The 23,309-nt window shown below is 50.6% G+C and overlaps 1 protein-coding gene across 1 annotated transcript; it reads right to left on the bottom strand.

The window, feature by feature from the left end:
- Window positions 1-1,120: 1,120 nt before the first annotated feature.
- VAX2 (ventral anterior homeobox 2) lies at window positions 1,121-22,202 on the bottom strand. The gene is made up of 3 exons (XM_004609265.2): window positions 22,007-22,202; window positions 3,418-3,605; window positions 1,121-1,573 (listed from the first exon to the last, which is right to left on the bottom strand). Exons 1-3 carry the CDS (start codon window positions 22,200-22,202, stop codon window positions 1,121-1,123), a joined length of 837 nt encoding a protein of 278 aa, XP_004609322.2.
- Between the last annotated feature and the right edge of the window lie 1,107 nt (window positions 22,203-23,309).

Here is a 23,309-nt window from a genome sequence, read left to right as displayed (position 1 = left end):
ACTCGGTGCTACGTGGTGCCAAGACTCGAACTCGGGGCTGAATGCACGAAGCCACCATTGCCGCCCCTTGAGCGATGGCCTCACGGAACCTGGGCCCTCACACATAGGAGATGCGTGTGTTCTGTCCCAGAGCCGCATCCCCACCCCTCGGTTCTGTCCTGGTGCCCAGGGCTTCTGCACATCTCAGGGTGGTGAAATTACTGGAATGGCACCCAGTCCCTCTCGCCTTCACCTGACAGCCTTACCCAAGATGGGGCGTCAGGGGAAACTGGGTACCAGCTCCAAGGAACTCTCCAGACTCGCTCCAGACAGCAACTTCCTATTTTATTTTAATTTTATTTATTTATTTATTTATTTATTTATTTATTTATTTATTTATTTATGTATTTATGTGGAGAGGGGTGTGACACCCGGCAGTGCTCAGGGCTACTCCTGGTTCTGTGCCCACGAGTGACCCCTGGGGGTGCCGGAGACCCAGAAGTGATGCCGTGGATTTGAACTGGGTCAGAGGGATGCCAACCTGCACCCCTGTACTGGCTCTCCCTCTGGCAGTACATCGGCCGGGACGTCTGGGGACAAAATTAAAGCCCTGCCCTGAGCCTTGGAGAAGTGCTCTGTGGGCAGCATTGGCGATGGGACCCCTCTATGCGGGAGCTCCTCTGCATCCCCGCTGATGCTGGGAGTCCCCTCGCCCTCTGGGGAGAATATCCTATCCGCCCTCAGGTACTTCCGGCTAGAAACAAGTCTGCAGGGGCCCCTCTCTGGGGGGCCAAGCACAGCTATGGTTCGGCTCTGACCCAGAGGGAGTTGGGGGGCTTGGCCACCCCTGTCACCCCTAACTATGAGCCTGGTCCCAGTTGCTGCCTCTCCACCATTAGTCCTTCCCCAGGGGGTGAGGAGGGGACTACGGGGCTGGGGCACTAGGGGTGGGGGGACCCCTTTGCTTCCCTTCTTGTCACTGCTTCCTTTTAGTTCCGTAAGTGGCTCAGGCAGCAAGTCTCTGAGCTGGGGCCGGGGTGGGGCGTGGGGGTGCAGGCCACCAACCTCTCCTCTGGGAACCTGCTTAGGGGGGCAGGGGGACAGGGAAGGGAGTGGGCACGGTGTGCTCAGGGACCCAGTGTCACGGGAGGGTGGACTTAAGCGCTGGCTTTCCTGCTGCCCCGGGACTGCCTTCTCTCCATTCCAGCCTGCTGTAGGGCTCAAAGGCAGAGCAGCCGAGCCGGCAGCCACTGGGCAGGTCCAGGAGTGGAGCAGCCGCCAGGCAGAGGGTGGACGGCAGGGGCGGCAGGGGAGGGGACGCCTTGGCAGAGGGCATCGGGGTGAGGCACAGGGAGGAGTTCCGGGGGTCACCCCCGGGGGTGCCCGTGTGGCTGGAGGACAGGCTGGGTGGGTCTGGGATCAGCGCCAGCAGGCTGGGGACCCTGGGCACGGACAGCAGCCGCCCTGGCTCCAGCAGCCGCAGGATACTGGACGTGGCGAAGGCCTTGGTGGCCGAGGACAATGCCCGCTTCTCCAGGTCTCGGCTCTGGTCTTTCTTCTGCTTGGTGCGGCGGTTCTGGAACCACACCTTCACCTGTGGGGTGGAGCGGTCAGCAGGCGAGAGGGGACAGGAGAGGATAAAGGCGGAGGAAGGACACGGGGGTACAGGCAAGCATGAGTGGCGTGAGGGGGCACAAGAGCAAGGGCCATCATTTGTCCTTGAGCAGCCTTCCCACAGCAGCTGGCTCCGGGGGAACTGGCTGTTTTGGTTCCATTCCCCCTAATTACTCTGCCCAGTGTCCTGCTGAACCGTCCAGCAGCGCCCCGAGGCTGGGCAGCTCCTTTCCGGACCAAGCCTCAGAGGACGGACCGGCTGTACTCTCTTGGAAAGGCGGAACAAACCGGTCCAAGCGTCTGCTCCCTGCACCAGGCCCCCCGCAGAGACTTGAGGGCCTTGGGGAGCCATAACCTTGATGTAGGTGGTGCCCTAGCACAGCGGGTAGGGGGTTTGCCTTGCATGCGACCGACCCGGGTTCGATTCCCAGCATCCCATGTGGTCCCCTGAGCATGGCCAGAGGTAATTCCTGAGTACAGAGCCAGGAGTGACCCCTGAGCATCACTGGGTGTGACCCAAAAAGCAAAAAAAAAAAAAAAAAAGAAGTAGGCGGAGCAGACACAAAGGAGGGGCTGATATGGAGGGGTGCCGCTATGTATGCCTAGACATCAGGGCAGGCCCCTCTCCTGGGGCCAGCAAGGACTCAGCTGCTGGGGGCCACTGCTGGGTTGTCTGGGGACGTTCTGCAGGGACAGCTGAGGAAACAGATCCCAGGAGATGGCTCAGGCCTGCAGGACAGCAGCTGCCCCAGGGCCAGCCCAGCCAGGACTTAGTTCAGTGGGCGCCAGGGCCTCTCTAAGGGGTGCCCTCTCCCACCCCCCCTGCACTTTCCTGGGAATCTCAGGCCTCTGGGCAGTCTCCTTCCCTCCTCTGCCCTTCAGCACCTTGCTTGCTGGGGTGGGGGTGGGGCTGTTGGTAATGTTCCCATCAGTTCCTCTCCCCACCCCCCTCCCCAAGGCCTCCACCACCCCACAAGGAGACTCAAGGCGACTGGAGCTCACTTAGGCTCCAAGTCATCCTTGGGCAGATCCAGGGCTGTGGTGGACACTGCTGTCCAGATCCTCTGGAACACATTAGCTCAGCGGTCCTGGGCATAACCTTTCCTCAGAAAATGGGAAAACGCTGGGGAAGCTCTTTGAGGGTGTGGCAGAGAATTCGTGAGTCAACAAGTGTGAAACTCAGTAGAACAGGGCTGAGCCCCGAGCTCAGTTACTGAGGCTGTATCTGCCTTGGCCCTTCTCCCAGCATAAGTTGGACAAAGCTTTCCTTGGGCTGAAGCATACTATTGGGAAGACGCAGACCCCCTCCAGGGTGAAAGGGGGTGCTCTGACCTCTCTCTAGCAGAGGTTGGGGCATACTGGAAGAAAAGAAGGTGATGGGGGTATAAAAGGCCCAGAATGGGGAATGTGAAATCCTTAGGAATTTGGTATCTCTCCCCTCTCCCCATTGAATGTATGTCCCCAGCAAAGCCTGCCTCTCTCCACCCCTCCCAGCAGTCAGTTCCCACACGGGCACCCCATTCCCCACTGCCTGCACCTTGAGAAGTCCTCCTCCTCCTCTCTCTCTCTCTCTCTCTCTCTCTCTCTCTCTCTCTCTCTCTCTCTCTCTCTCTCTCTTTCCCTCTCTCTTTCTTCCAGTATCCCATCTAAAATATCTGATGAATACAGAACCCACCTCTCCCTGCTTTGGCATTTGCCCACCGCCCTCAGTTCTATACTGGTGTGTTCTACTTTATCTACCGCTGAAGCATTTCCCCATGCCTGGCTCAACTTCTACACAGGACTGTACACCCCATGGAATCCCCAGGAGCCCTACACGCTCACCTGAGTCTCGGAGAGGTTCAGCTGGCGGGCGAGCTCGGTGCGCTCACGGCCCACCACGTACTGACAGCGCTGGAACTCCAGCTCCAGGCGGTACAGCTGCTCCGCAGTGAAGGAGGTGCGGGTCCGCTTGGGCCGGTCCAGGTCCAGGCCCTTCGGCAGGACAATTTCCCGGATGGTCCCTTTGGCATCTGTAAGGACCATGAAGGGAAGTGGGTTAGTTCTCAGGCTACCAACAAGCCTCTTCTTAGGAGGCAGTGTGAGCTAATGGAAAAGCCTCCAGTCTCTGTATGGCTCTGTGACTTCTGACAAGTCGCTCACCTTTCTCTGAGTCTTTCTTAATCATCTGATGCAGCAAGGGGGTGTGTGGTGCTTGCTCATGTATGCATGAGTCAACACTGCCCACAGACCCTCCTGGTTCACGGGCCAGCTGGTATGGGGGTAGAGGACAGTCTAGAGTTCCAAAGAGGTATCTGAGAACCACTGCCATCATGTACAGTTGCTGGGTGCCTCCTAATGGGGAGCGTCTACCACTCCCCACATACCTAGCTCTGAACTGCAGTGTCACAGTCCTGGGCCCTGAATCAATGCCCTTCATGGGCCAACTCCAAACTCTAGAAACGACTTAAAACAAGGTCTGGGGACACATCTTAGCAGCAGAACACTTGCCTTGTATACATGAGTTTGATTACAAGAACCAGATATTCCCACCTCAAGAACTCAGTAACAGGGGCCGGAGCGATAGCACAGCGGGTAGGGCGTTTGCCTTGCACGCGGCCGACCCGGGTTCGATCCCCGGCATCCCATATGGTCCCCCAAGCACTGCCAGGAGTAATTTCTGAGTGCAAAGCCAGGAGTAACGCCTGAGCATCGCTGGGTGTGACCCAAAAAGCAAAAAAAAAAAAAAGAACTCAGTAACAGCAACCAAGTATTCAAAACTCTATGTTATCCTGGGGCCAGAAAAATAGTACAGCAGGTAGGGCATTTGCCTTTCATGCAGCCAACCTAGGTTTGATTCCCAGCATCAAACCCCATCTGTTTCCCTGAGCCCACCAGGAGTTATCTCTGTGCTGAGCCAGGATTAAGCCCTGAGCACCACCAGGTGCGACCCCCAAACCAACGACAACAACAAAATCTTATGCATTATGCTGGCTGTGGATGTGGGTCAGGCAGAGCACTTGCTTTGCATGTGGGCTCTATCCCTGATACCACACACACACACACACACACACACACACACACACACACACACACACACACACACACCATACATCATCTCTAACTACTAGGCAAAGATGATCCATACTGGGGCCACACATGTTGAGGCTCAGTGACTAGAGTGTTTTGTGTGAGCCGTAAGAGCATGGCAGTTGGCAGCACAGTGTCCTGTACTACTTACAACCCCAGGGCGTGTATCAACAACAGCAAAGCAAAAAGAACACTGATTTACCACTGCAGGGAAGAACAATGTCCACAGACCCTACTCTCTCAAAGCAGCTCTGCCCAAGCACCCTGATCAAGGTGCCTTCCACAGCATGAGTCCCAACTGTACCCACCATGGTGACAGGGCCAGGTGTCTGGGTGTCTGGCTACTCACACCCTAGGGCTAGTAACTGACCCCTCTGCGCTTGCTCCAGGACGGCACAGTTTGAAGCACCTTAATCATCCTAATGTCTGATGACGTTGGAGCTCTAATCCCCATTGTACAGGCCAAAAATTTTAAGTAAATTATTGGAGGTCAGGGGCTGGAGTGATATTTCATTGGGTAGGGCATTTGACTTGCATGCGGCTGACCTGGGTTCAATCCCCAGCATCCCATAGGGTCCCCTGAGCACCGCCAGGAGTAATTCCTGAGTGCAGAGCCAGGACTTAACCCCTGAGCATCACCGGGTGTGATCCAAAAAGCAAAAAAATATATATATTGGAGGTCATACTGTATTTAATAAACTCTAGAAATGGAGAGAGAAAGAGCGAGAGAGAGAGAGAGAGAAAGAGAGCAGAGAGAGAGAGGGACAGAGAGAGGGAGGTAGGGAGGAAGGGAGGGAAGGAGAGAGAGAGAGAGAAAAAGAGAGAGAAGTGCCTGTCATGGAGGCACGCTGGGGGTGGCAGGTGGAGGGTATGAGGGAACCTGGGGACACTGGTGCTGGGAAATGTACACTGGTGGAGGGATGAGTGTTGTAGCACTGTATGACTGAGACCTAATCATGAGCAACTTTGTAAGGGTCTATCTCACAGTGATTCAATTAAAAAATCTTGGGGGAAAAAATAACTCTAGAAATACCCTTATCTTACTTTCTCAAAACCCCTTTTACGTATTTCCTCACGACTCATTGATAGGTTGTAAAAAAGAGGGTTCAGTCTGGGGTAGAAATGCATGCTTCTGGACGGGTCCATCAGTGCTGGGGAGATGCAGGAAGAGAGCTGACTTTGGGGTGGACAGCCTGTGAGTCACAGGACTGATGGCCCTGCTTTGGAATCCCTGTGCAACCCTAGAGGGTGAGCCTGAGACCGTGCTTTCAAATCTTCCACCAGATGATACTTCTCTGGATCCTGGATGGAACCAGGCACTTGAGAGGCCTGTGCTCAGCTGAGCCACGCCCCCGCCGGCCCGCCCCTGATCGGAAACAGGAACAGTTCCCACTCAGGCCTCCAGGGTGCGCTCAAGCTCCTCAGAGGCTCCTGGCGCTTAACTCCTGGTCACAATGTCGCTCTGGGCAGAAGGTGGGCGTGACTATTGCTCAGAGGGGGCCTTCTATCCACCACCAGGCAGATCTTTCGAGGGCACTGGGCAGAACATGCCAGATCGTTGTGGGCTCTGACCTCAAGTGTTGGTGCCAACCATAGGTCTTGGTGACAAGCGTCCCTCACTAAAACTTCCTGCGTTCCCCAGGGGCAGGACAGGATTTGTGATTCCCTGGAGACTGGCCCTTTTGGATCAAATCTCACACTTCCAACTGCTTAGCGGGAATCCTCCAGTCCACCAGTCTCAGAACGTTTATGCAATATTCACGTGTTGTTACAGGCCTTGAAGTATGGGACTGGAGGGGGGCTGGTGGGTGTGGGGGAAGAGGGTCACACCCTCTCAGAAAGTTTCTAGGAGTCCACCCGAAGTCCTGAGCCTGTGCTCATCACTGAGATAAAACCATGCACTTTTTTTCTTTTTCAAAAGTGCACAGCTGGTATGGCTCACCACGGCCCACTTGTCAGATAGCAAATGTGTCTTATCAGTGCAGAAGGCACATTAGAACCACGAAAAACACCTACAAGTACAGCAAAAATAAAAACTACTGTAAATGCCTAAGGCCAATGGCAACATGGTGATACCAGATCTTTCATTCATTGCAAGTAAATGACAGATGATGCAACCAATTTGGAAGAAAGTTTGGCAGTTTCTCTCTCTCTCTCTCTCTCCCTCTCTCTCTCTCTCTCTCTCTCTCTCTCTCTCTCTCTCTCTCTCTCTCTCTCTCTCTCTCTTTGGTTTTTGGGTCACACTGGCGGTGCTCAGGGATTATACTTGGCTCTTTACTCATGGTGATGTGGTGATGTTCAGGGAACCATATGCTGTGTCAGGGATCAAATCCAGGCTGGCCTGTATACAAGGCAAGCACCTTAATCCCTATATTATCTCTCTGGCCCCTTGACAGTTTCTTTAAGAGTTAAACATGTATTTTCTGTGGATACTAGTGACTACACTCTTGGGTACTAAAGAGAAATGTAACCTGAGGTCCCCATCAAAAAGTTTACATGAGGGCCTGGAGCAATAGCACAACGGGTAGGGCATTTGCCTTGCACGCGGCCGACCCAGGTTCGATTCTCAGCATCCCATATGGTCCCCTGAGCACCTCCAGGGTAATTCCTGAGTGCAGAGCCAGGAGTAACCCCTGTGCATCGCCGGGTGTGACCCAAAAAGCAAAAAAAAAGTTTACATGAACACACAAGACAGTTTTATGTGTAATAAAACATTTTGCCATAGAGGCAGGAGGAGGGCGGGGAAGGGAGGGTATACCTGGGATATTGGTTGTGGGGAATGTGCACTGGTGGAGGGATGGATGTTTGATCATTGTGGGATTGTAACCCAAACATGAAAGCTTGTAACTATCTCACAGTGATTCAGTAAAATTTAAAAAAAAAAAATTTACCCAAATCAAAAGAGTCTTGACATCTGTGGGGATACTGCCCAGCAGTAGAAAGGAACAACTGTTGATTGACATAACAAGTCACATGACAATGTTGAGGGGGACCACATGGTGCTAGGGTTAGGACTGGGGCCTCCTGCATGTGAGCATTTGCTTAGCCTATTGAGCTAGTTCTCCACTCTCAACTTCCTGACTTTGATAATGTGTAAGATATCACGATGGCGAGAAATTAATGATGGGTGGACACACGAGACCTGGATGTGTTATTTTTACAACTTCTTTTTAGTCTAGAATCATTAAAAATAAGAAATGTACAATAATAAGCAGTACATTATAAAGGTATAATTATACGGCACTATAAAAATGGACAAAACCTTTAGTGCAAATAATAAAGTATTTCCCCAAAGTGTTTATGTTCTACTCTTGGTTTGTAAGATGATTTTGTGTCTCTGTGTGTCCATTTCCAGTGAAGCTTGGGGCCACTTGAGTCACACCCTTCATTACCCTGGAGCTACTCAGAGGAATCCAACCTGGGCTTCGAACATGCAAGGTATGTGCTCTCCGACTTAAGCTATATTCTCAGTCTCTGTAAGATAAATTTTTGGGTTTTGGGAGGTTACACCCAGTTATTGTCAGGGGTTACTCCAGGCTCTGAGCTTAGGGTCCACTCCTTGGGAGGGACTATATAGGGTGCTGGGGATTGAACCAAGTCAGCTCCATGTAAGGCAAGAGCTTTAATCCACTGTACTATCTATTTGGGTCCTGTAAGATGATTTTAAATGGTACATCAGTAAACATGTGTCATTTCAAAAATTATGCACTTATTTTAATCTACTAGAAAAACATTTAATCTGATTGCATATGCTTAGAATAAGCCTAAAGTAGGTATTTAATTTTAAAATGTATTATGTTAAATATTGGCAGAATCTCGCATGGCAGAGCCTGCCAAGCTACTCGTGGTATATTTGATATGCCAAAAACAGTAACAATAATGGGCCTCATTCCCCTGACCCTGAACGTGACAAGGATGAATGGAGATGTTACTAGTAATCGCTCAACCAAATCGATGAGCAATGGGACGACAGTGATAGTGATACAGTGATACAGTGATATGGTAAATATTAAATAAGTGGAACATGAACATAAAAGACTTGGTGAAGATGCTATTCTGATAAAATATTGAAAAACAATGGAATAAAGACTACATATACTTGTATTTATACAGTAATGCAATCTATGATAAATCATTCTAGCCAGAAGAAACCTCATCTAGCCAATAAGTGGGGTTGGGTAGATAAGTGGCCAGAAATTATTTGTTTGGAATAAAACTAAGTTAGTTCTCTATCTCATACCATAAATTACTATCTCACACCATAAATTGAATAGAAGGCAAACCATAGACAATAAATACTTTAAAAAAGTGACACAGACAGAGATGAGGTTGCTAGATTTTTCTGTGATTTTTTCCCCACTTCCTGTCCATATAAATTTTTTTTTGACCTTCAACACCTACTGGCCCAGTACCTTTATCCATTCCAAACTCCATGAACCTCTGAGCTTCTTTTCATTTATTGAATAACTCTCCATGTAGATAATTTGTAAGTGAAGTCATTGCAATGTCAAATAATAATCATGTTTTTCTTAAGTCTTTTAAGTATTTAAACTTAGTTAAATTTCTACCTGTTCTACGTGGGAACCCATGGCTGAGATCTCCAAGCCCACTTGAGTCAGGACTGGGCATCCTCCTCCCAGCTCCTAGTTTTCCAGTAGCTTGGCAGTCACACTGACAAACTGCTCCCCATGCCATGTAATCTCATCAATCACCAAGACTCAGAGACGATAAATTAAAACTCCCGGAAGAGAGCGCCACAAAATTTCATGGATCAGGAGGCCGCATTTGCGGCTGCATGACTTCTTATACTCTATCTCACTTACTTATCAAAAATATCACACATTTGTTTGGTTTCTAACATACTTGCTTGTATTCTCTTACATTCAGGCTTAAATGGCTCCAGAATTAAATACAACAACCCTCACTCCCTTACCTCTTATTGTGGTGGTAAGGTCCTCAGTGGTGGGATTGGTGCTTGAATATTATCTGTAATGAACTATTGTGAACTACTTTTATGAAAATAAAATATTTAAAATTTAAAAAAATAAATAAATAAAAATAAATTTCTACCTTTTCTTAAAAGCAAATACCTTGAAACTGAGAACCACATTGTTTGTTTCTGCTCGTCAGACTCCCTAAAAACCATAGTGTCTGTGCTTAGTAGAGGCATTGTTAACCAAATTGTCCAGAAAGAAAGACTAAAATAATAAAAAATAATAATCTATTTATGTATCTCTTAACATATAACCTTTGTATTTTAAAATGCAACTTGTTTTCTATTCTAAATAAAATTTTCTGTATAGCTTAAAAAAAAGTGACACAGATTATATCTAGAGTATATAAAATGCAATTATAAACAAATCAAGAGAAATGAATCATCTCATAGAAAAAATAATCAAGTAATTTCTCTGGGTCATTTACAGAAAAAGATACCCAAATGGTCGGGAAACGTCTGAAAAGATGAGCACAGCTGCTAGTAATCAGGATAATGCAAGTTCAAGCAGCATCAGATAATCATTTACCTCAGTAAGACTGGAAGGGCATTATTGGATGATTACTAAGACAATGACACCCCAGACGGAAAGCCACACTGTCCATATCCCTGTTTATGGTTGTAGTACCCAGATTGTTAGATCCTTTAAGACTGCATTGCTCAGGACTAAAGATGGACGAAACTTTTGTTCCAGTAATTATATATATATGTGTGTGTGTGTGTATATATATATATATACATATATATGTATATGTATATGTGTATACATATATATTGCTTTTTGGGTCACACCCGGTGATGCTTAGGGGTTACTCCTGGCTTTGCACTCAGGAATTACTCCTGGCGGTGCTCGGGGGACCATATGGGATGCTGGGAATCGAACTCTGGTCAGCCTCGTGCAAGGCAAATGCCCTACCTGCTGTGCTATCACTCCAGCCCCCCAGTAATTATATTTTAGTATTTTTCTGATTCAGAAAAACACAGGTTCATGTACTCCAATGTTTGTATGTGGCAACTTGCTCACAATATTGTTCAAAATGTTGAAAATTGAAAGCATCCTTAATGTACCTCACAAGAGAAATGGCTTGATACATTATACTGTACTGAAACTATTCTCTCTCTCTCTCTCTCTCTCTCTCTCTCTCTGCTTTTGAGATCACATTTGGTGGTGCTCAGGGTTACTCCTGGCTCTGCACTGAGGAATCTGTCCTGGCAGTGCCCAGGGGACCATACCGAATCCTGGGGGTCGAACCTGGGTCAGCTACGTGCAAGTCAAATATACAACCCGCTGTAGTATCATTCCTGCCCCAAACTATTCATTTTTTTTCTTTTTGGGTCACACCCGGCGATGCACAGGGGTCACTCCTGGCTCTGAACTCAGGAATCACCCCTGGTGGTGCTCAGGGGACCATATGGGATGCTGGGAATAGAACCCGGGTCGGCTGCGTGCAAGGCAAATGCCCTACCCCCTGTGCTATCACTCCAGCTCCTAAACTATTCATTTTTAATACAAAATATTATGTAGCAATTAAACAGAATGAGCATATATATGTGAATTAACCTTAAGTTAAAGAAAGTAAGTTATAGAACATGTATAGTATTATCCCATTTATGTAAATAAATGTAAACATCTATATTTAACCATATGGCATATATTTAATAAGTACCTATTATATTCCAAATACTATTCTAGGTCTAGGCTATGAAAATGAACAAAATTAACAAGCTTCCTGTTACAGATGACTTTGTACTAGAGTGAGAGAGACAATTAATAAATGTAAAACTAGGGACTGGGTTGGAGCCGGAGAGAAAGTATAGTGGGAGGATGCTTGCCTTGCATGTGGCTGGCCTGGATTCAATCCCCAGAATTCCATAGAGACCCCGAGCACTATCTATCAGATCCCTGAGTACAGTCAGATGTGGTGCACAAACCAAAAATGAAAACCCTTGGGTCTAACTGTAATGTCTCTTACTCTGCTGCCCTTGGGTTGATGAACTCTAGGTATATGGAGCTTTTGTCTATCTGATAATAGTATCTATGATCAGGACCAAATATCAGCCCCTCCTGGCACTTTCCAGATAGACCCCCACCTTGGAGTCTTTGGAAATTTACTCTTAGAACCCAGTAATTTGTTTCACAACCAATTATTAAAGTTGACAAAAGTTACTGATTTTTATTTATGCTTCTTTATTTGGATTTTGGGGTTACGACAAGACATGATCATTAAAAAACATGACATTTGGACCAAAATAATTTACTTCATACAGCATGCAAAAATAAAACCATCGGGGCTGGAGCTATAGCACAACAGGTAGGGCATTTGCCTTGCATGCGGCTGACCCAGGTTCGATTCCCAGCATCCCATATGGTCCCCTGAGCACCGCTAGGAGTGATTCCTGAGTGCAAAGCCAGGAGTGGCCCCTGTGCATCGCTAGGTGTGAGCCATAAAAAGCAAAAAAACCAAACAAACCCATCTATGTATGCATCTTGGGATATAGGTGAATTACATAGGGGAAATAAAGAGATTTCTACCTCCCCCACTGTTTTGCGATGCTGGAATCAAATCTAGTGCTTCCAGGCATACAACTATCTGTTGAGCTATATCCTACTGAGCCTTTTACTCCCACCTGATATACCAAAACATTAATTTTTTATAGATTTTTTTTACTTCAGTAAACAAAAGATCAATTAAAAGACAAAGTGTAGGGCCAGAGAGATAGCAAAAGGGTTAAGAGATAGTACAAAGCAAGCTTTGCACATGGTCAACCCTAGTTTGATTCTTGGCATACCACATGGTACCTTGAGCCCTGCCAGGAGTGACCCCTGAGCACAGAGCCAGAGTAAGCCCTGAGCACTATGGGGTGTGGCCTCAAAATAGATATAGAAATAAATGACAAGTTGTAAACTCAAAGAATTGCACACTATTTAAAATAAAGAAATGAAATATTTAAAGTTTAAAAAAAAAAAAGAATTGCAACACATACTAAAGATGGTGGGCTACTCCCCATAATACAGGGATTGTACAAATCAAGAAGGAAAGGAATATTTGAAAATTTAAAATTGTCAAAGAATAGTAATTCATAAAAGATAGCAGAAGAAATACAACTGGCCAGTAAACATGAAAGTTTGCTCAACTTCAATAATAATAATAATATTATTATTATTTTTCAATTGCTGAGACAGGGTGGGAAAAATAATACAGTGGATAGAGCACTTACCATGCACACTGCTGTGTACTGATCTGGGTTCAAACCTCAGAACCCCATATGGTTCTCTGAGCCCCACCAGGAGTGATACCTGAGCACAGAGCCAGGAGTTAGTCAGGCTTGGCCCAAAAATTAAAAAAAAAATCAATTGCCAAAAATGTCTCACTTATCACATACGAGATTGGTAAAGATTTAAAACATACATAATGTCCAATGTGGGGAGAGTGAAAAGGTGGGAGCCTAAGTTGCTAACCATCCCTCCCCAGCTCCTCCAAAGAATAGTTTGACCTATTGATCAAGATATTGTATATAGGGGCCGGAGCGATAGCACAGCGGGTAGGGCGTTTGTCTTGCACGCGGTCGACCTGGGTTTGATCCCCAGCATCCCATATGGTCCCCCAAGCACTGCCAGGAGCAATTCCTGAGTGCAAAGCCAGGAGTAACCCCTGAGCATCGCTGGGTGTGACCCAAAAAGAAAAAAAAAAGATATTGTATATAAACTATGATGGCAAGATTTTGAGAATTGGATAAATGGGCACTGTCATTGCCTTTTTAGTTTTGTTTAGGTGTTGGGTGCCACAGAATGGAGGTTACTTAAATATTATCTTTGGAATTACAAAGAGATGTTCTTTGCCCCACTAACCCACTTTTAATAACTTTTGTGACAGATATGCCTGTTCATGTGGAAAGGACCAAGGAAAAAGTTTATAGTGGCATTAATATAGTGTTGAGGGATAAAACTAACTGTTTACCATAGATTACATAAGATACATCGTGGTCTGTGCAGTATATATTAGTGGAACATTATGTATTGTAAAACAAACAGACAAACAAAAACAAACCCACTGAGTTCTGGGACCAGAGTGATGGGGCAGAGGGTAGAGCACTTGCCTTGCACACAAATGACCCAGGTTTGATCCCCACCACTACTTATGGTTCCCCAGCAATTCCCCAGGAGTGATCCCTGAACTCAGAGCCTGGACTGAGCCCTGAGCAGCCTGGGAGTGGCCCCACAACAACGGACAAAAACAACTGAGATCTTATTTACCCCTTGGGTAGGGGTGGGAGAATCTTCCCAGCACTGCTAGGTCCTGGCTGTCCTCCAAGCTTGGCCTCCACGCTTGTAGGAATTTCTTTATATCCCAAGATATATTGATAAGTGAAAACTGCAAGTTGTCCCTATATGAATACAAGATAAAAGAGAAAAAAGCTGTCCCTAGCGCTGCACTGATTTACATAGCATAAAAGTTACATGAAAGAATGTGCTAGAAATTCTAGAAAAACGGCAAAACTTACTGCTTTGGAGTGGGAGGGAGTTGGCAGACGGCAGACACAAATGAAGATTTTTTTACTGTGTATTTTAAACAACTACTGCTAATATACTGCTTTATTAATCATATGAATTAATGACATTTCAAAATTAAACATTTTTTTTTAAATGAGTGCATTAACCCACGGAAGCAGATAATCCTTGTCGCTAGGAATTTATCCCACCAAAACACCCAAACAAGTGTGAAAGACCCATCGTGCTCGGGGTGGGGCTCATTTCTTAGAATTTGCATTACAGAAAATTAAGCGGGATTTAGGGGAATTCAGTTCTTCTCAACTAAAGCGAAATAATTGTTCTGAAAAAAAAAAATCCGTGCCTCCTCCTCCCGTTTTTCTTTTCTTTTATTTTTTTAAAGAAAGAAAATAAAGGTAAATTGCAAACCAGCTCCGGAACAGGATTGCTCTTTTGTCAATATTTGTATCCGAGCGTGAGTGAATCTCCAGGAAGGACGCTCCGCTGAGATCGCGGGTTATTTCTGTGCCCCCCTGGCTGCTTCCGAGTTTAGTTTTTTAAATTTTTTCCCCTTAAAACCTTGAGTGAGTATTTCTTTCTTAATTTAAACCTTTAAGTACTTGCGTATTTCGCCAGTGGGTCTTCCACCCCGCCAGACCCTGGTCCCAGCAGCTGGGCGGTGGACGCGTTGAGCGCAGGAGACGCAAACCGCGAACAAAGAATGACTTCAATCGCTGAGTCCTTTCAACTGCAGCAGGGACTGGAGGCGTGACCCGGCTGGGGGAAGGGTGTAGATTGATCTATTTATTTCTCTCCACCCCCCCACCCCTTTCCCGGGCTGGTTTTGAGGGTGAAGCTTCGCGCCAAGCAGTCGTCCGGAGCGGGGAGACCCAGCGCCCGGCGCGCGCCCTGCGAGCGGCACGGCTCAGCTCGGCCGTGCGCGCCGACTCTCCTGGTCCGCTGTGGCGGTGTTGGCTTCTGTTCCCAGTAAGAGAACCGCATCGGAGGTTTCTTGAACGTTCCGTATTCGAGGGATCCCGAAGGTTGTGGAGTGCACAAAATTCCATAGCCATATATGTATGATAAAGTCCACTTTGTACTTTAGCAACTATTCTGTTGTTTTGTTTCTAATTTTGGTTTTTTTTTTCTTGGTTTTTGGGTCACACCTGGCGACGCACAGGGGTTACTCCTGGCTCTGCACTCAGGAATCACTCCTGGCGGTGCTCAGGGGACCATATGGGATGCTGGGAATCGAACCCGGGTCCACCACGTGCAAGGCAAACGCCCTACCCGCTGTGCTATCGCTCCAGCCCCCTTGTTTCTAATTTTGGAACCACGCCCTGGAGTGTTGGGGGCTCCTCCAGCTAGGGGCTTGGGATGACTCCACCGTGGTGGTTCAGGAACCAGGCCCCGTGAGGGATCCTATCCAGAGCCGGTCTATTTTCTGGGACCATTACTAGCTCACATAAGGAACGCTATGGTCATATGAAAAGCGAGACCCTTTTGCGGGCACTGCAGACCCTCTACATAGTGAAAGGCCTTCAACATTACGGTTTTGTCACCTTTCATTCATTCAACCAGTATTTATTAAGTGCCTAGTGTTTGCTAGATTGAGAGAGAGTGTAGATTCGGTGAGCAGTGACAGTTCCTTCTTAGCTCCCCCAGGGTCAGTAGAATCTGGGTCTGGAGGGGGCAGGGCAGTGAAAGTGACAGTAAGGTAGGGTGTTTGCCTGACACAGGGCCCAACTGGAGTTTGATCCCCAGCACCCCATTTGGTTCCCCAAGCCCAGCCAGGGGTGATCCCTGAACACTGAGCCATGAGAACATCTGGGTGTGGCTAGAAAGCAAAAACAAAAGACTCTGGGTCTTAAGCACTGCTGAGGGAATGGGGTTGGGGGAATGGGATGGACTGAGAGAGGCGGGCACTTGGGTACAGGATTCGGTGTTGGGACATGGTATGAAAGAAATCCTGTCATTAAACAGTATTGTAAATCATGGTAAACAAAATCATTTTTAAAAAGACTCTGGGTCTGGATATGAACTTTCCTTGACCTCAGAGCTTGATGGTTGGTCCTTGCCACCTAGGGTCAGCTACAGAAGTGGATCAGATCAAGAACTTGTATCTACAAGCCAGAGTCTGTTTTTGGGTGGGAAGCTGAGAGCCGGAAGCCTGGCAAGAAGGGTCAGGCAGTGAGTAGATGCTCACCAATGTGTGTGGAACTAAAGAGGGGGCAGGCCAACATCAAGGTATTGAGGGGACAGAGGACAGATGCCCCTTGAGGGGCCTCTGCAGGCCACTAGACCTATAATTTGGAGTTGTTCACCCCCCCCCCCCCCACAATCCACCAAAGCCCTCCATCTTTCCAGTTCCACCACATTGCCATCCACATTGCTTCCCTGGCACTGCCACCCCTTTCTGTGTCTGATGCCACCCAGGCACCCCACCAGCCAAAATGAGAGAGTTGCTAAGGGGAAACCCCCACCTCTGGGTTTAGCATCTGGTGGGCAGGAAGCAATGCCTGTAACTAGTTTTCTGCTTTTGAAGGGGAGTCTATTTGCTTCATTTTATATGATGCGAACAGAAAATAGGCAAAACTCATGTACATCATATCCCACTTTGTTAGCTTTATAGCCTCTGTATGCAGTCGGCAAAGAAACGGGTATAGAGTCAACAGCACCTACATATGCTTTCCCCAGAATAGGTGTGCAAAGGGCTCTGGTTCAAATCTACTTGGTGCCAACCGACCCGGGCCAGGACTGTGCATCCCTGGCCAGCGAGGGTTGCGGGGGGGGGGGGGGGGGGTATTGTGAGGAAGGGGTGGGGTGAGGGTTCCTGGAAGATCTGATGCATGCCATGTGCAGATGGAGGTACAAATGAGTTCTGTGATCCAAGCAACCATGGGGGGGGTGGAGGGGGGGTGGGGGCAGAAATTATGTGAGAAAGGAACCAGCCATTAAGTGTCTCTCTTCATTGTTCTCTGCAAGTGAAAACTGTACAGGCACATCAACTAGAGGACATATTTGGTCATCAGTCTCCTTTCGTGTGTGTGTGTGTGTGTGTGTGTGTATTTGTAGTGGAAAGAGAAAATAAGAGGGAAAAGCCAAAATGAGAGTGTCCCCATAGACAGCAGATGAGAATAAAGGGTCCCCCTGGAAAAATCAAAGCAAAAGGGAAAAAATTAAATATGAAATAAATCAAACTGAAGAAAACCAACATTTTTATAAGTCCCAAAATTAAGATATGAAATATAAATAAAAACAACAAAGTGCATGGGTTAGAGAGAGTATCGTGGGCAAGGCACTGGCCTTGAATGCCTCCAACCTGAGTTGCACTGCAAGGAGTGTGGGGGGGGGGGAGGAGTGGGGGGAGGAATCTTACAACTGCTCCCTGGGAAGCTGGTCCTGGATTATTGCCTCTATTTACAGAATCGGATATGTAGGCGATAAATTCGTTGTCAGCGGAGGGCCCACAAACCAAGACTCAACAATCCAGAGCTCAGTTTGATACAAATACTCTGCTCAGCAACCCAGGTCCTCCTCAAAACAACTCCCCTTGGCTCTACTTCGACTTTGGGGTGAAGTGTGAGGGGTTAGGAGTCCCGTGCAAGTAGCTGCTGGAAATTCAAGTCCGCTAAACGGAGATGTGGAGCGGGGGCGGGTTGGCGCAGGCTCCCAGCTCTCGCCCAGGAAGCCGGAGTTCTGCGGCAGTAGGGGTCGCCGGCCACCTTGACGTGCTTATGCTGCTCTGGAGGTACTTACTCGGCTCAATTCTGCCCCCCAGGTTCTCAGAGGTGCTACGGAGCTGCCTCCCGCCTCAGGAATTATTCGCCCGATCGACCCAGGGGCCTCATTCCCAGTCTATTCTCCCAGCCCCCCGGCTCCGCGGCCCCGCACTGAGCTCTCCAATGAGGCCAGAGGCCGCTGGGGACCACAGCCACTCCTCGAGCCAGGCCTGGCGCAGATATCCTGTCCTCCTGCTCGGGACAGACTGGACGGCGCGGGGCCAGGCTTCTAGCGAGTATGGCTGGACTCGCCCCTCTGGAGCGCGCTTGACGCCTCGACCACCCCGAGCTAGGCGGCAGCGGTGCAGAGTCCCCGGCACTGCGGTGGGGCCTGAATGGGGTTTTGAGACCTACAATCCGAAAAGGGTCGCTCCGGGAGAGCAGGGACCGGAGTCAGGCTGAAATTTACGAAAGTTCACTGGGTTAGGGGATGCTCGAAGACGCCCATCCTCCGCTCCGGGATTTAGGAAATCCGCTCCACCACGCTGAGTGCCAGACTACAGATTGGGGTCGGGGCTGTCCCACTTTTCCAACTGGGGGACTGATCCCAGGGTTCCGCAGAGAGGCCGGTATGACTGGGCGCCGCTGCAAAGCCGTTGGTGGGGAGGAACCAGTCGCCAGGCCCTGATCGGACTGTCCAGTTCTGTTGGAAGGCTTGACTTGATGCCCTGCGCTGGGCAGCGTGTCTGTGGTGAGCCCCAGTGGCACGGGGGATGTGGGAGATTGTCTGTCCTTGTGTGCCACACCAGGCACCTCCATTTTGAGGCTGGGGACGAAGCAAGGTCCCTCCCTGGCTCAGAGCCTGGCACTCCCTAGCGGCAGCCAGAAGCTGGAGGGATAGGTTGAGAGCGGGTTCTTGGAAGAGGGTTGGGGGAGGTGATGCTGACCCTATTCTTATCCACCATTTTAGGCCCCTGGGTCTCTCACATGCCTGACAGGTTCAGTCTCTGGGTGCAAGCTACAAAGGGGCCCATGGGGTGAGGGGGTCATGAGTTGGGGAAGGAGGTCCACAGCCTCACCTACCAGCACCCCTTTTTCAGTCCAAGAATACTCTATAGAGACACTGCTGGGCATTTTAATGTTTTTTTTTTTTTTTTGAGGGCTAAGTAGGGGAGGTTTGGACCAACCACATATTGCTCCTGTCTCAGCACTCAGGGATCATTCCATGGTGGTGCTGGGTCAATGGCTTACAAAGCAAGTGCCTTATCTCTCCTGCACTATCTGCAGTTTATAGACATGCTTTCTGCCCGGTAGTGCAGCATTGCAAAGTGAGCACAATGGGTTCATGTGTATACATGAGGAAACTGAAGCACAGAGAAGAAAGAAACCATTTTAACATAAAGGGCTTCAAGGCCACTCTTCAAAACAACTTTGCTTGATTCTAGCACCCATGCTTTCCTCTTACTGCCCCGTGCCTGGGACATCCCCAACAGAACTGTGACCCTGGGGTTAGACCATCAGAGGAGCAAGTGCATCTTGGAACGAGATAGAAAGAAGCCGTGGGTGGGAGGTGGAGGGCTTTCCCCCAGAATCCTCACTCCACCAGCAGCCTGACTGATGTGAAGGCAATGCTACTCTTTATCTTTTCCAAAATGTTTCCTCCAAGGGCCTTTGGGAGAATGTGTCTTCAGATCAAGGGTAAAATGCACCTGGGCTGAAGGTGTCCTGGAACCAAGGCGTACAGCCTTGGTGTCAGTGTGAGATCTCCCATTTGTTAATCTCTACCTCCCAGTGACAGGGAGGCATATGGGTAACTCAGACTAGGAGGAATTCTTGAAGAATGACACCCCAGGTTTCTTAGTCTCTTAGTAACCTGCCCAAGTTGAAATGAGAATGGGCAGAGAGGTTGAAGAATTTTTCCTTCCTTCCTTCCTTCCTTCCTTCCTTCCTTCCTTCCTTCCTTCCTTCCTTCCTTCCTTCCTTCCTTCCTTCCTTCCTTCCTTCCTCCCTCCCTCTCTCCCTCCCTCCCTTCTCTCTCTCTCTCTTTCTTTCTTTCTTTCTTTCTTTCTTTCTTTCTTTCTTTCTTTCTTTCTTTCTTTCTTTCTTTCTTTCTTTCTCTTTCTTTCTTTTTTTTGTCATACCTGGTGATGCTCAGAGGTTACTCCTGCTCTGCACTCAGGAATTACTCCTGGCATTGCTCAGAGGATCATATGGGTTGGGCGCTTGCAAGGCTAACGCTTTATCCGCTGTACTATCACTCTGGCCCCTGCCCTTTCTTTCTTTTGGGTGCAATGTATTTTCCTGCTTAAGTTCCAATACTTTTAATTATATAGTACAAAGAAAACCATGTTGCATGTATAAAAATGCACCTCCCAGGGCCAGAGAGATAGTACAGCAGGTAAGGCACCTTCCTTGCATGCAACTGATTATGGTTTGCTCCCCAACACTTCATGTGGTCCCCTAAGCACCGCTAGGAATGATCCTTGAGTACAGAGTCCCTGAGCACTGAATCAATGATTGTGGTCCACTCCATCTGTAAATGCACCTCCTGACAAGGAGTTGGAGTGACCAGGCTGAGGGGTCCCTCCCTCCGCACCACCTCGTGGAGGGTGAGATTTGACTGACTTCCTAGGAGGCTGTCCCTTTGCATTTACCGGTATCTGCAAGCAATATGTACTTGTCATAGTGCAGAGTGGTAGAGGGCAGGACAGAGAATTCACAAGTGCCTGGGCAGAAAGAGGGGTGACAGGTAGTGAATGTCACAAGTATGGTCTTGCGATCCTTTAATCAGGGAGTATGCAAGCTTAGGGGTCTGATCTCCTTTTCTGGGAGCCCTGTTATTTCCCTTCCTGAATTCCCACCTGATTGCTAATGCACCCAGGACACCCACAGTCTAAGGGTGTGTATGATTTACCTCAGGTGGAGGCTGTGATTCCTACTGGGGACCCTCATCCCCGGACTGGCAACGGCCTAGACTGAGGGGCCCACGGCCATCTCCTCCACACCCGGATTTCTGCCTCATGAAGACCTTCATCCTGGGCTACTCCATGCTCCAACAGCGTCCAGCTGGCGATGCCAGGGCCAACCATACTGGACCAGATCCCGGAGATCGAGTCTGCGGGTGGGGGAGCCCCATTTCCCACACACCCCGGGCTCTTCAAGCCCGGGCCTGGCAGTTCCTTTTCCCAGGGCTGAGGCCGACGCGGGTCCGTTCATGGAGGGGGTCTGTCGGCTGCGTGCTGGAGGCTGGAGACACGGCATAAACACAGGCCGCGGCCGAGACTCCGGCGCTGGTTTCCGGGTCGCAGTCCCCAGGTTCGGGATGACTGCGGGAACGTAGCTCTGGTTTAGGGGCACACTGAAATTGCCTTTCTCAGCCCGGCGCGGGGATTTGGGGGCCCAGCGACCCTCCGCCTGGCAGCGTTTGGATGGGGGTGGGGTGGGGGAAAGGCGCGGGCGCAGTCCAGGGGCGCGGGCAGGAGCCGAGCGGGCAGCGGGTTGGAGAGAAGTGGCCGAGAGAAAGCTGAGGGCGAAGGACCAGGCTGCGGGGAGGAGCGTGGAAGGCCAGGCCGGGGGAAGGCCGCGCTGCCGAGCGAGAAGACAGGGCCCTGGTGGGAACTGAGCGAGTGCGCTCGGGCGGCGGCCACCCCGGGAGGGCGAAACAATGGGGACGGCCCAAGGGGACCGGCGGGGGCACGTGAGCCCGCTGAATCCACCCCTGCACCCCCGCCTCAATCCCTAGCCCGTGGGTACCGAAGCGGGTCCCTCCACTTCCTTGGCGCGGCCAGGAACCCCGACGCTTTTTTGCGCACCAACCGCGAGGGACTAATAGGGGCCCCGGAGTCCCGGAGCCCGCACGCCCATGCCTGTCCCCGCCACAGTAACCGCCTGAGACGCGTCTGGGCTAAGCGACTGCCGAGCGCGAGGCAGGGAAATGCCCATCTCTTCACTAGTAGTGGCCGCTTTGTCCCCCGCACTCAGCTCGGTGTCCAGCACACAATAGGCTCTGGGAATAAATAAGCTCCGCGGAATGAATGACTGACGGAAGCTGAAAGCGTGAGTGTGGGGAGCGCCAGCGGGAGGTGCAGGCGGCCGCAAGCCGAGTCGCGGCGGTCGGGGGACCCCCGCGGCGCCTCTTACCTCGCACCAGGATGCGGCGGCAGTGGTCGGTCTCGTGCACTTCGCGCTGCGCCGCACAGTCCGCGCCGCTCTCCCCCGAGCCCGCGGGGCTGGAGACCAACGTCCGGGTAAAGTCCCTCCCGCTGTGCCCCCTCGTTCCGCTGCGGTGCACGCTCCCGTGCCCGCCGCGGTCGCGCTCGGTACCCCCATCGCCCATACCGGCCGCCGCCACCGCCTGCGCCCCAGCGCGAGCCGCTGGGGCTCCCCGGCCAGCGGGTCCCGGGCCCGGCTCCTCCTCCAGCCCCGCCCCGCGCGCGGCTCCTCCCCGCCTCCTGATTGGGCCCCAGGCGGGGTTCCAGGGCGCACCGCGACGCTGAGAGTAGGGGCGCCCAGCGGCAAGGGGCGAGGGCGGGGGCGCATCCCACCTTTAGTCTAGCTCAAGGGAACCAGATGGGGGCGTCCCTAGGACACTGCATGGTCTCCCCTAGAGTTGATCAACTTCATCCAACTTCCAGCCCAGCCCACCCCACCCCTCGCAACCTCCTCCGCTTCTGTGTCCCCAGGAAAGCGCAGCTCGGGGCGCTCTCTCCGGCTGTTTTCAGCGGGAACCAGGACCCAAGTGCACCAGCAAAGTGATCCCCGCAACACCAAGCTGAGAACCAGAGGTTGGCCTTGCTCAGGTGGGGGACTGAAGGCGGGGGCAGAAGGCAAGCCTGGGGTCAGCGCTTCACGTCCCCCTTCCCCACTCCTACCCACACCCGGACGCCTGAGCGCGCGCCGAAGGCTCCTTTGCGCTCGCGGTACGGAGCGAGCAGCTCCGAGAAGGATCAGAAGCCCGAGGAGAGAACAAGGCGCGGGGATGGCGTGCCGGGCCGGCGCGCGACGAGCGCACAGACGGCTGCGTCCGAGGGCCGCAGGGGCGAACGGGGGCAGACTTGCGGTTCCCCAGAGATCCCCCATACAGTGTCAGTACCCCAGATAGAGGCGGCCAGTGGGCCTTTCCCGGCACCCCGCGCCCCGCGGAGCTCCCTGCGAGCGAGGCGCCGGCTCGATCTTGCCTCGCTAAGCTGCAGAGCGGTGAAGCGCGGCCGTAAGAGCCGCGGGGAGGCGGGTGCGGTCCGGCAGCCGCGTTTAGGGCTTTCCCCGCCGGGCTTGAGCGCCTAGGTCACAGGTCCCGCCGCACCTCCTTGCTGAGGAACTGCGTGCTGCTAACCTGGACTAGTTTCTTCAGGGAGAGGACGAGCCCGACTTGCCCTTCCCGGGACGCAGAAAGTTGGAGACCCCGGCGGGGACGTGCCTGAAAGGGAGCTCGCGGGAGGGCTGC

Source organism: Sorex araneus, chromosome X, assembly GCF_027595985.1.
Source record: "Sorex araneus isolate mSorAra2 chromosome X, mSorAra2.pri, whole genome shotgun sequence".
Taxonomy (NCBI): Eukaryota; Metazoa; Chordata; class Mammalia; order Eulipotyphla; family Soricidae; genus Sorex; species Sorex araneus.
Note: the sequence above shows the minus strand (reverse complement) of the source record. Positions and strands in the feature narration are given on the sequence as shown.

What these genes read in the sequence shown, in the direction of transcription:
- VAX2 (XM_004609265.2), bottom strand. Translation starts at nt 22,202, where the DNA reads ATGGGCGATGGGGGTACCGAGCGCGACCGCGGCGGGCACGGGAGCGTG. An exon ending in CCGCCGCATCCTGGTGCGAG is followed by an intron (nt 3,606 to 22,006) that starts GTAAGAGGCGCC and finishes TGGTCCTTACAG; the next exon opens with ATGCCAAAGGGACCATCCGG. An exon ending in TGAACCTCTCCGAGACTCAG is followed by an intron (nt 1,574 to 3,417) that starts GTGAGCGTGTAG and finishes TCCACCCCACAG; the next exon opens with GTGAAGGTGTGGTTCCAGAA.